The 13,562-nt window shown below is 38.6% G+C and overlaps 1 protein-coding gene across 6 annotated transcripts in view; it reads right to left on the bottom strand.

Annotated features, from left to right (window-relative positions):
• Positions 1 to 831: 831 nt before the first annotated feature.
• SNCAIP (synuclein alpha interacting protein) overlaps positions 832 to 13,562 on the bottom strand; it is a 93,678-nt gene continuing 80,947 nt past the window's right edge. For 3 of the 6 annotated variants that reach the window (XM_075739815.1, XM_075739814.1, XM_075739817.1), the window contains exons 9-11: positions 11,421 to 11,513; positions 7,850 to 8,912; positions 832 to 1,400 (exon numbers count right to left, since the gene is read on the bottom strand). In XM_075739815.1, coding sequence (XP_075595930.1) covers positions 1,395 to 1,400; positions 7,850 to 8,912; positions 11,421 to 11,513 — 1,162 coding nt within the window. In that variant the 3' untranslated portion in view covers positions 832 to 1,394. Of the gene's footprint in view, positions 1,401 to 6,022; positions 6,094 to 7,849; positions 8,913 to 11,420; positions 11,514 to 13,562 lie in introns of all 6 variants that reach the window. The other 3 variants (XM_075739812.1, XM_075739813.1, XM_075739811.1) reach the window with 2 other exon arrangements.

Genomic DNA, 13,562 nt, shown 5'->3' with positions numbered 1-13,562 from the left:
TTAGTCAAAATCCTCTTGAGTGTCCACATTATTTACTTACTAGTTCTGCAATTACAGGAATTTAATTTGCATAATCTCACATTTCTTTTTATGTCCCTGCCCACTGCAGGGAGGTTGGAACAAGATGATCTTTAAAGGTCCCTTCCAACCCAAACCACTCTATGATTCTAGGATTGTCTTTGTGATAAAAAAACTCTTTGGCAAACTTCCTCTGACATTCCTGTGTTCTGTTAGAATAGTCAGTAAAATAAATCTTCATGTATTTGGATCTTTCTCATCAAACCGTAGCAGTCTTCAAATGGAAATAGGTTAATATAATAAAAATAAAGCAAATATATATAACCATATTTGATACAAATAAATGCATCAAGATCATCTAGTAGTCTGCTTTTGGATGTTGTGCTGTATAACACATTTGCAGAATGTACTCATAGTTTACTAGAAAAGAAGTGAATTTGGTAAGAGATTGCATTTTCTCTGAAAGGTTCAAAGAACGTTCCATAGAAGGATCATGACAGCTTAGACTATGGACTAGGTCTTAGCAGATTACTCAGTGATTTGAATAGAGCTGAGTACATTGCCAGTGTTTTGCAAGTAACAATAAATGGTAATGTAAAATGGCATTTATGCTTTCTTTTTATTTCTACACATTTTAAAGCTGAAAAGGGATGATTAAACATTAAAACAATTCTTGAATCAACTGATTGACTGAACTGAACTCCTGGTACTGGACACTGTCTCATTATCAAATGAACACCAAAAAGACCAATAAAACACTTAAAGCTCAAAAGATGAAACAACGAAATATGAGAAGTATCTGCACTCAGTGTGTCCTATTAACACCGTCTTTATTTCCTTTTTACAAAAAATAGAAATAACAACAGACAAAACATATGCAAAAAAAATCAATGCTTTTGCCTTGGTCTCACTGAGGAGCTGGGCAGGCAGAGTCCTGGCTGAAACTTTGACAGTATATGCCATTGACAAAGGGAAATAAAGATATATGACAATATATCCATGCAAGACACAAAGTACAAAATGTGTTCTGTGGCCCAACAAACATTTTGGAGGTTGCCTGTGTCATAACAATTTTCGAATTGTTACTTTTGCTCACTCATGCCTTTACACTGCACAGCTTACAAACAAGTTACATATACACATATATCATAAAAAAGTTTTGTATATGGTCTAACTGCTACAAATTAAGGCATCCTAACAGCTGCTGTTTTGCTGGTGAGGGGTATGTCTCATATTAGTGTTTCAAAAGGATATATTTCAGGTATTTCAAACAAAGTGAGACATCATGAGATGTGGTTTAGAGGAAGAATTCCTGCAGCTCTGGCTCTTCAGTACTCTTTTGACTGTCGGATTTCCAGCTTTTCCTATTGATGTCATCATGCCTGGAGAGAAAGAGAAGAAAATTACTCACGGTAACACTAAAAGTACAGAGGGATTTGCCCTGTGTTTGTTTACCTTGTTTTATTCCATTTGCAAGTATTGAGCTCTGATTTAATCTTTCTGAGTTTATTTCTCTAGATATGTACTACACAAAGTATTTTTAAATACTGTGGATTCCTACTGACTTTCTTGTAGCTTCTATTCTGAAATCAAAACTGGCTACCAATGGGACAATGAGGACCTTCTAGGTCACAGCATTAATTAGTACATTGTCATAATGTTCTGGTAATAATGGACAGAATGTACAAAAATTCCTTGTCCTTTAGGGAAAAGTACCATAGTGATAAAAAGATCCACTACAGCAGACATTAGACATAGCCTGTTTGCTTCTGACTCTACCTGTAAGGGAATCATCTAGTCTCCATTAATGATCATCAGAGAGAAATAAACACTTTCAGAAGGTGATTCACTGGAGTTACTTTATATGTAGAAGTAGAAGACGGTGGGAAAGGCCATAAGAAAAATGACAAGCAGTAATTCTCTTTCTGACATGGGGCCTATATCTCTTTTAACATTGTATTTTAGGTAAAATCTCAATTCAAATCATTAAGATATTGTTAGATACACAGATAAGGGTAATTTCTTTATAGTGTGTCTTCATTTCCACACTAGGTAAACTTAAATTAAAAAAAAAAAAAATCTATCATCTATTGTGTATGAAACTCAAATGATAGCTTGCCAATTAAAGCAGAAAAATTAAACACTAAATATTTGTAACACTCGGTTTCTTCACTTCCTTTCATATGTCCTTGTCCTGAAGCCCCAGAATGTTCCCCCTCTCTTCAATTAACCTTCCAGATGAAGGATTGTTGATTAAGAATTCAGCTTACAGCAACTTCAAAAAGGTTGAAAGACTCATTTTTAGTTATTATCGCTGAGCAGCAAAACTCCTACAATACAGTCATGACTAGCTGGTTTGTTGGTGCAAAGGACAGATACTAGCAGGAGGGTAAAAATCCACAGCAAAGAGCTAGTGTATGTGGCTAAGCAGTTTGCCTTAAACTCACATATTTTTTGAGCGTGATTCTTGTAAACCAGAATAGCTTTATTCCAGTCTACAATGACCACAAAGAACCAACTATGCCCAAGACACTGAAATTTAGGATGCTTAGATAACCTTGTGGTTACTTCAGGATTTAACAGAAGCTGACCTTCTCAGGGACCACAGTTGTGTATCCTAACAAGACAGCATGAGGGATCATTTTATTTTAAAATCCCCTTCATTCATCTAAATTACTGTTGCCACATACTCAAAGCAAGAGCAAAAGACATAGAATTGAGCTAGATGAGGCATAATTTGTAGGACTGAGTTTAAGGAGGTAAAAGTGGAGCACTTAATTTTTTGTCATAACTACTTTTTGGCACTTAATATGCATTGCTGTTATCAACAGTATGTTTGGCTTTAACCATGGAGCTTTATTAAAGGATGCTTTCTAAGGCTATGATAATTTGCATCAATTAACTACTGTATTAGCTTAGACTCGCAGTGCTGAAAGACCCTGTGGGTGAGTCCCCCATGTAGACTCTCCCTAGGTACTCCTAAGACCCCATTTTGCAGCTCTGCAGTTTCATTGTGACCTCAAATAGGATAATTTTTAGCTAATGCAGATGTCTCTAGGTGACAATCCTGAACAGATATGCCTTTTACAACTGTGCCTGCTGACCTGAAGGAAATGTATTACTAATATTATTAATTACAAACCAAATTCCTAATACTTTATGGTGCCTGTGTCACCACAGAAATACTAAACATCCCCTCATGCAACAGGCACTGATGCATGATCATAACAGTTCACAACAGAACAACTGTAAATCATCTGGAACAAGGCCTAAATTACTTTCATATTGATTTTATACTGTTCTAGTTTGAATTGTAACTGTTTTGTTAGACATATAGATAATCACCCTTTTTCTAGAGCCCATATTTGAAGTTGTAATTTATCCAGCACTAGGTCTGGCAGTGGGGTATCTGTTTGTTAGGTTAAATCCACTTGCTACTTTAGAAGCATGCCCAGTTTACTATCTGACAGAAACATGATGGCAGATTCTGCTGATTGCCCCTGACATATGAAGCAATTTTTGCCCCTGATAGCTGCAGCTAAAACAGAGTTTTGTATTGATATGGTGAGTTAGTGCTTACTTTAATGTACTGCAGATGTCAGATGCTTTAAAGTGTGGGAAAGAACCATTCATTGGCATACATGCAAGATGGAAAAAACCTACAAGCACTTGCTTGTAGTTGTTATATGCAAGAAACTAGCAAATCCTTCCAATAAGGGAAAAAATATCCCAATGCATCCTGCACATCTGAAATTTGATCCAGGGCCTTAAGAAAAACAGAGTGTATCAAATTTTAAAAGGACACTAGAAAATTTAAAATAATCCTCTACTATTATGCTGTGACCAATTTGAAAAAGTAAACTACAAAGCCTTGACATATTTGGGTGAAATGAATGAAAAAATAAAATGAACAAAATCAACAGAGGCTGAAGAAGCTGGAAACTTGTGGACAGGAATGGCATCTGACTGAAGGTAGATTTTATATAATGACTTTAGATTTCAGAAGCTGCTAATAAAATCTGCTATATAAAGTTCTACAGTTAAAATGGTTTTGGGACTGTACCCAGAAATATAACTCCCAATATAACAGTCTACAAAGGTTTAAAATACCAAAGAGTGCACTGTTTTCCAGAAAAATTCTTTTTTGAAATAGCTCTGAAATGGCAATTACAGTCTCCCCAGACCATTCAGGGAAAATTCAGACACTGTCCAGGGGCTTGTAGTACATGTGATGTTGATGTTCTTCTATTATTTAAATTTCACAGGCTACAGGGCAGCACACAGTGGACTACTGACAGGCACCCATTTTGCCATTCAAAAATCACAACACATGCTAAAAGGCATCACGAAGGCTGGTTTAGAAGCTCTGAGAGCCTTCAGGTCTGCATTCTGATTTCTGAAAAGCACAATACTTCTTCCATTCTTCTGTGATTTTTAGAAATCTCATGCCACAGACCCTGGCACGCAATTTGTCCACTTCTGTCCTAGTCTGTGGGTACAATATCAGCCTCCTCAAGCTGTGCCCCTACTGCACTCTGCTCCTCCTTTCCTACTCTCTGGTTTTCCATGTGCCCATTGCCACGGGGGCAGCTTCGGGACAAGGTACCTGGATCAGCAGTGCCTGGAGGCATAGCCAGGAGTCCAGGCTCAACCTTCACCCTCCCAGCAGGTGACTCTGCAGCTCTGCAGCAGCAGCCAGACCCTCCCTGTCTCTTGCTGCTTCTGGGGAAATGCCATGCTGCCAGGGATTTCTCACTCAAGAGCCTTTACACAAGGCAATACTGAGTTATGACAACTGGCTACGTGTGGGAGATGGCTTTAACATAAGGGTGAGATTAATGGTTTTTGTATTACTCCATGGTCTGGACAAGCAGCTGAGTGTTTTGACTAGAGGCTGCCCACCGATGCTCCCTCACACTGCTGCTGTGCCGTCAGTTTTCTGCACTGGAATTTCCCGCTTTGTTTTCAGGAGAGAATTAAACCTCTTGGAAACCTTACAGTTCTGTTTCTGGTTTCATATACACTGTGCCAATGACTTCAGAACAAGACTCCCATTTCCATTACGGAAATTGAGTTTTTAAGTATGGGAAGGTCCTGGCATTAGAAAACAAGCTAAGAAAAAAAAAAAATTATTAGACGTTTGAAAAAGAGTAACTTGAAAGCAATTTAGGCTCCCAAACTGCAGAATGACTAATTTATAATTTTCCCAGAAGTATCCTCAAATGTACAATTTTGGTGTGAGTAGCAGTCATTTCCAGGCCTAATGAAAGGATTTACATCTCAGTTTAACAGAAAAAAAATATCATCACAAGAATTTGTTGTGATGTTGAATACAAATGATAGGTAATTTTTACAAAGCATTTGCTTATAAAATAAAAGCACATTTTGTCAAATGTTGTTTTTTCCAACATGTCTTTATGGACCTTGAAGGACTGGTCTCTGTCTGCCTGAATGGTCCTGATGGAACACATCTAAATTAAGGAGTTTGAAATAGTTAAAGTTACCAAACTTTTAAAATACTGATTTAACTTCAAAGTCTAAAGGAGTGTAAGAAAAATGTGTGAAAAGAGGAGAGTACTAGACTTAAAGCACAGCATTCTGCCTCATGTTCTCTGTACCCTCCATTTAGAGATGAACCGTGGTCTTTTTGCTCTGCTCATGAGAGGAAATTTAATTTCCATTCTCATCTGGTACTTGACTTTCATTCAGCAGAGGCTGAATATTCAGCCAAAGTGTGCTATAGTCCCTGGTGGATTTATGAGTATGAATACTTTCTATACTGGCTTGGAACTGAAATCCTGTAGCCAGTTCAATAGTGACATCAGCAGAAATCCATCATAAATTTCTGCTTTTCTAGGAATTTAGATGTTCATCTGTTCATCTATTGCCTTTGTATGCATCAATCAATTCCAGTATTTCAGTTATGAATAATGTTAGCAAACAAATGCAATTTGAGAAAACAAAGCAAAAGAGATGCTAAACATCAGCATGCATAAGCACATACCAAGCAAAGTTACACAGAAGTTCTTCATTCAACGTGCTAGAGGAAAGACTGGTGTAGCTGAAGTAAGGACCCTAAGGAAGTACAACATCATATCAGTTAAAAACGTGCACTGAGCTTACCACATGCATAACATGGAAGTCTACCAAAACATGCAAATAGCCACAATAACATCTTAACAGATTTCTTCTTGAGCTAGGAAATGAGACTGAATCTGTTACCTCTTTGAGATGTGTGCTGTGGTTCTTTGGGTTGGTATGAAAATGTATTCTTTTCGCAGTTTTGACGTTGGCAACAATGACATGCAAACACAGCCTTTCCACAGGCAGCATGCATTTTACAGTGCAACCCTCAATACTGTTAGAGTTACCCCATCCAACTCTTCAAATTTCTCAGGGAACTATGAAAACTGCTCATCACCTTGCAATCTATCAGAACATCTTTGAAAACAGACTGTCTTTTCCTTTGTTATTATAAAATCTGAATCACTCTTTTGAAAAAAATTGCCATTGTCTTACGAAAATACTCCTACATTAAATTGGCATGGTGCATGTCTTTAAAGACTCAAATCAGTAGTTCATACTGTGATTCTGCATAAAGTTCAATAAATGCAGTCCCACTTCAATTTAGCCTATTACGTCTCCTTTGAATTTTTCATTTCATTTCACATTCTGCTATAGCACTGCTGTTCTAGCAGTACCACTAATATGGACTGCTCACTGTTTCCTAGTTCTCTTTCCACTGTTTTTTTCCACACTCATTTTGCCTCCTCTGTGCCTAAGATTTTCCTGTGTTTTTCTCCCATTAGCTTGTCATACTTTTTACAGTATATAATTCACTATTCCTTCTCTTGGCCTGCTTTATGTTCTTTTTTTTTCATCTTGAAATTATTCTTTCACCTCACGTCTTTCCATCCACCCCTTTCCTCCCACCCTGTCTTTCACAGAGGATTAAATCATCTACCATTCCCTCTCACTCAACTTTTATTGTATCTCCAGATGCTCATACTTCTCCTCTCCGCTCCACAAACACATTGCGCTCACAGTATTTCCTACCTCTGTCTCTTTCATTCAATACTTTTTCTTTTTTCTTGGAAGATACATTTGTTCAAAGTATTTTCTCCTTTCTTTTGAACAAGAGAGCCAGCCTCTAACTGGAGACAGCCCTCTTTCTGTTGGGATCCCAGAAAGGGCACTCTGTTAACTGCAGAGAGGGGATGATCTGGATCCAGTACGTTTTGCTAGAGACCATCCATATGCTCTGACATGAGAAGACTGTGGGCCATCAGGAAACGGTGGGCAAAGAAGTCTGGGTACTCACAGCTTCAATAGCTAGGGCATGGCTGTAGCTCCCTCAGAAACAGGAAGCACCATTCCTGCTATTTTTTCCTCTTTATATTCTATCACTTATTTTTATCCTGTTGGCCTCATCAGTCTTGGCTATAGGACAGGACAGGGCTAGACCTTCAGTTATTTACTCCTCAGAAATCCCACGGATTCAGGCATGACATTCTCATTGTATGACTTGTCACTCAGAGCAACACCAAATGTCATTTCCAGGTGAATCACATCTCTGTGGAAAGCTTTCAACACAGAACATATGACTCACGTGCACTAAGACTACAGACTTTGTACACAAGCAACACCTGCCACTCCTTGGAAAAGCCTTCCAAAATTAAAACAGTGGATGGGCTTTTACAGATCAAATACAGTAAAGCATTTGTGTGCATCGTTTTGCTATAGAAGGGCAGGAGGAAGAAGCTGTCAAACTTATTCATTACTTAAAGAGACAAGAGAAAAACAGGGCCCTTTGTCCTTTCAGTGCACTCACTGGTTTGTTTCTTCCTTTTGTGCCAGCTGCTGGATTTCCCTTGCTGTCTGCTGTCTTCCTTCCTAATGAGGTAAAAGGCAGCGTTGATGAGGTTTTGATCAGGTTTGCTGCTTGACAGTTATTGTTGTTATTTTGGTTGCCACTCAGCGTCTCCATTATGGACCGAAAGGTTCCAAAAGGCCTTTTCAGCTGGTCTCCCGCTGGCTCCCCAGAGCTGGGTGGAGCCCGCACGAGTCCCTTGCCTCGGTCTTTATCTTTTTCCTCGTTTAGTTCTGACTCTGCCAACTCCACCTGCACCACAGGCTCCTCAAAAGTGACTCGGAGTTTCAAATTTTGGGAGGTTCTGCGCTTTGAAGATGGAGACTTGAGAGCACTCTTAGGGCTGGTGGCAACCTTTTGAGCAGTGGCACTGTCTGTGCAGGACGAAGAGTTGTCTCCACAAAACTGGCTCTGAGGTACAGTACCAGACTGATACGGGGCTTCATTATCTGGATCGCTGCTCTCTGAAGTAGGGGAAGGACTGTGGCCATCCACAGACTTAGAGACCCTGATACCAAAAGGGAAGCGGCGTCCCGCTGCAGAAGTGTGTTTCTTAATCATCAGGTGCAAACTCTCTGTGCTCTCAACACTCTCCACTATGGGCTGAGGCCTTGGTTTGTCAGTTCTTTTCACAGGGGTGTTCTTCTGGTCCTCACAATTAGCTGAGTCTGTGTCAGACTCGCTGAGTGACCTCTGCATCAGTTGCCTCAGTCTGGCTAACTTCAGCTCCCTTTTCTCTGGCAAAATCTTTTTCACGTTCTTGGAGGATGCATGAGCATCCTGAAATTCCAAAGTCAGCTTTTCCTGCATACAGACATTTTCAGAGATTTCCTTCCCCAACAACTGGCGCAAGATTTTATCCGAGTCCTCATCTTTTATCTTGGCTCGATTGCGACTAGAAGTTCCCAAGCTGCCAAGAATCTGAATCCCATCTTGGGTGTTCAATTTACTTTTTGGTGGAGACAATTCATCTGCTTCAGATGTTTTCCACTGGGGTTTGCCAGAAGCAGGAGATGATGGTGAGCTTAAAGAAAAAGAAAAAAAAGGAGGAGGATATACCACAGCCAAAATAATGCAAATATAAAATGTGAAACTGCCATTTACAGTGTACGTGTCTGTCTCAGCTTATTGTTGCTTAACCTCTTCATTGCTACTCACATGGAATTCATTACTATGATGCCACAGTGAAGATTACAGAGAAGGATGTAACCCTGCTTCCACTCCTAATTAGGATTTGAGTCTCTTCACTTTCTCTCACAAAGAAAATTCCGTAGAATCAAAACTTAGAATGATTATTTCAATGCCAAAGTTGAGTTTCTGTGGAAAACTTTAGAGAAACTACTGTTTCCTCTTTGTAGGAGTTGACATGTTTTAAAAGGTGGAAAAAACTCCACAAGGCTAAATGCCTACTATGCAAGTCACATCATAATACAAAAGTAGCTTATTCTAAATACTGTGAAAGTACCAGCTCCCTGCATAGCAACGATTTCATAAACCTAAACTTCATCTGGTATTAACAATAGCCATAAAAGACCTCATAAAAAGTCAGGGCCATTTGCACTCAAAACCTTTTCAGATATAAAATACTGAAAAGCATGAGAAAGGTGACATGAATTTATTTCAATACTATTAGAATAATAAATTATATTTAGAATCCCAAATGTTACATAGTGAGGAAACAGCAATCTCTAGAAGTCTGATTTTCAAAGAACATAAATTACAGAGACCATTTCTTTCCCCATGACACATGCCAGAGCTCATAATACTCCACATTCCTATTTTAAACCACATTTTCTCTAAGCAAGGGTAAGGTGACAAAATTAAGGTTAGTGTGAGACGGTGAATTCATCAATTTAATTTCTTTTTTCGAAAGCAAAATACTCTAATGAGTCCATAGTTCTCACAGTGTACAGCATTCACATGCCTACACTAGCAACCTCATGTTCAATTCATTTTGTGCTTTTTACCTTGTGGCAAACTGAAACAGACACTGAAGAATATGTATGTATCTGCAATAGACATTCCTAGTAAAAGAGGCAGAATCTCTTCAATCTGCTACTGGATCCTTGGATGGTGATAATAACCACAAGTGAGTTCTAGGTGGAAGGAAAATTAGTAGCCAACTATGAAATAATTTTTTTAAGAATAGAATATAATTTTCAGACCTGCTCACTTAACTAAGAAGATGTTGAAACCTACCCTTTCACAGGAATAATGAATGATGAGAGATCTGCTCTCACATGATCTTATCTGATACTGAAAGTAAAACAGCCCTGGCACTCGCTAGTACTCAGATGTGAGACCACTTGGAGAGACCAAGCAGCAAAAGTCACAGGAACAAAATGAGACAGAAGGCAGCGTTTGGTCCCATTGTCCCTGCTGAGCTGGCAGACAGGGAAGACAAAGACCACGATTCTAAAAAAAAGAACAAAAACAACTCCTTCCACTGTAGTTTTCTACTTCAGCAGGAGTTTTGAGTTTAAATCCCTTTCCTAGCTGAACTTCCTTTACACAAGTGCATCTTCAATCCCAATGTCTTTGTTATCTACTTCTCTACCTATTTGCACTTGTCTGAAATACTGACACATGAAATTCAGGCACATGGAGCATTTGTGCAGAAAAGTGCTTGAGATTCTGTAAGAATGGAAAAACAAGCAGTCACTGATCCTATGGGTTCATATTTGATGACCCAAAGCTCTGACCATCAATGCCTGCAGATGCTTTTATGCTGGCTTTATACTTCAACATATATATAGCTCCCTAACAATGCTGAAACAAGGAGAAGCGCTGTATATGTCTTCCAGAGAGGAAACTGAATTAGAAAGTAATGATAAACATTTGCATGTGAGTTACTTAATTCCTTTCAAAGTTGTCTTCAGATTGTTATCAGAGAGAAGTTGTGTGCTTGCTTGACTTGCATGCACCATACAGGAAGTCTGTTGCACAAGTCAGAGAGATATGTTAGCAGACTCCAAATTCAGTCCTCTGTCTTTACTTTTCTCCTTTTTAATATTACCCAGTTTGTGTCAATTTCTGGGACTTCTGACAGGGTATGTAAACAATATATAAAATTTCTGGAGTTTTGACTTTTTATACAAGCTACTGCAGGCAAAAGATTTAATGAGCACAAGGAGTCTTATTAATCTGAAAGCAGGTTTTGTGGGTAACTGGCTTTATGAATTACTGCTGGCAGTAATGTATGGTGCACCACCACAGGTCAAACTGTACAGCTTTCCTAGGGGTTTCTAGGATCTTCTGCTACTCATCTAATACAAAATATATTTTATTCCACTGTAAATCTGATTTTCACTCTGTTGGGAAATAAGGACTATTCATTTCATACTCAAAATTTCCAATATTTATACATTACCCAATGTCAAATTCTAGAAGCTCAGCTTCAAGCCCATGAGGTAAAAAAACACATTTACTTTACAGAACACATCTACTATTTAGACAGGTCACACCTTCTCCTGATAACTGATACCATGAAACTGTGCAAATCCAGGCTGCAGCACAATTCCAGTCACCTTACCTTGGGGATGTGGGCAGTGACTTGCCCTCTGACCGCTGGGTTTCTAAAAGCTGCTGGAGTTGGTTCTGCAATGTCACACGTTCCACTGTTTGCCTGCAAGAAAATGTAAGACTGTTCACCTTGAATTGTAAAACTATCAGCATTAGTAAGCTACAAGATAACTGATACTACCTGTTTAACTTTGTATTCAAAAAGAAGTCCTCTTCACCTATACATTACATAGTGAATAAAAAGAGAAATAATAAATAATAGCATAAACAGAGAGTTTGCACTTGTGTCTGAATCCCTGTGGATATTTTGTGATCACTGTACAAAACCAAGAGAGGCTTACTTGTTAGAGAATATTTATTATACTTCATATAAGGACAAGTGTGGGATCATAAGCAGCAGTTAGTGGAACTGAGTGACTCACAATAGTCCAGAAACAAAGATATGGCAGAGTGAACTTAGGGCCACTTGGCTCTTACTTGTTTGTGTTAAGGAAGAGGAAAGGGACACATTAAGGAGTCTCCTGCTACATTTGGTGGATGGCTTTTACTCAGCTAAACAACACCTTAGGCAACTGCTCTCTCCTTTTCTGTCTGCAAAAGGAGGAGCCTTTGCCCACTGGGAAGGGCTGGTCCAAGCTACTTCAGCTGCAAGACAGGGCTAAGTGTGACCTCTGTGTATTCAGGGGAGTAGGAAAAACCACATCTGCTTGCTGTGCAACTTTATCAAAGGTCCTACCTCTGCTCTGCACCCACATTATACTCAATAGTGCTGTACTTAATGCAGTCTATCACTTCCAGTGCAGCGTTTTGATGCACACTGCTTTGTAAATAACTTTAGAGACCAATGTTTTAAAAATTGTAGAATTTTAGTAGATATAAATCATTAATAATATGAAAGTTACATCCATACTAGAAACTCCATTTACTATAGAACTGTAATCACAATCTCTGTTGTCCTATGTCATACTTATTTCCATAGGAAATAAGTATCTTGTTCAGTTGAACAAGATAACCTGCAAACCTTCAAGTAGTTCTGTGAAAATGAAGGAATAGATCGATTTGCCACAAAAAGTTCTTCTCCCTCTCCCTGTTCCCATCCAATTAAGACCTTCCATTCCAACATCAAAACACCCCTTTAGCTTGTTCACCACTGCAGATAACATTCAATTCTGTTTAGTGACCTTAAGTTCCAGTGCCTCTAAACACTGCACAGACAGAATTATTGGGAAACTACTAGAAAACAAGAGACTTACATTTTTTTGTTGCTGTACCTATGCTTTCACCTGGCATACAATTGACCATGCAAAAATGACTTTTTATCTGCTTCTCCCAGGCTCTGCTTCTGTTGCTGTTGAGGTAGTATGTTTTTAGTACTTTTATTCTTATTGGATCTGCAGAACTCATACAGGTCTCTGCCAGTGAGCTGGACTCTTTCCTAGCTCACATGCCATCAGCAGAAGAGTTAGCTGAGTTCCAAAGGCAGTCTTTCTAACTGACAACGTCAAAGCCAGAAAGAATCCAGATTACTTTTTAGACTCAGGGTTGTACTTGCACGGCTGGCAGAAAAGAAATGTTTTACTTTTAACATACAAGAGTGGATCTGAAAAGTGCTACAGAAATAAAGTTGGGGTTTTGACATACTGCCTTGCCATCACATTGTACAATACAACCATGCTTTATGTAAATCATTTCTTCCTTTAAGTTTCCATCTTCCTTCCTCTTGCCTACACACTTCCTTAGACTGTTTTAAAATTACTCCTACAATCTGTCAAAATCGGCTTAAATTGCAACTCCCCAGATACCCTCTTTTAAGAACCAGGGAAATTTTCATTTGAGATTAGATTTTGATGCAATTTAACTGTTTTATTGGACTTTTATGCTTCTTTCACCTCTGTTTCTAAATATCTAAATAATGCAGCTGTCAGCTTCTTATGCTTTTAGCTTTAATGGAAATCTCTGACACCTCCTCTGCTGAGTTAATGTTCTCATTCCACTTAAACATTTTTATTGTGCTAAAACAATTAAAGTTTCCTTCATTTTCACAGTTTAACTAGTTAGTAAATAGCTCACAGAAACCCACAAGTTTTGCCAGCACTATCCGTAAAGATATATAACTTACACATATAAAACTAAGACAACATTGAAAACGAGG

This window comes from Balearica regulorum, chromosome Z (assembly GCF_011004875.1).
Source record: "Balearica regulorum gibbericeps isolate bBalReg1 chromosome Z, bBalReg1.pri, whole genome shotgun sequence".
Taxonomy (NCBI): Eukaryota; Metazoa; Chordata; class Aves; order Gruiformes; family Gruidae; genus Balearica; species Balearica regulorum.
This window is presented reverse-complemented; position numbering and strand designations above follow the sequence as displayed.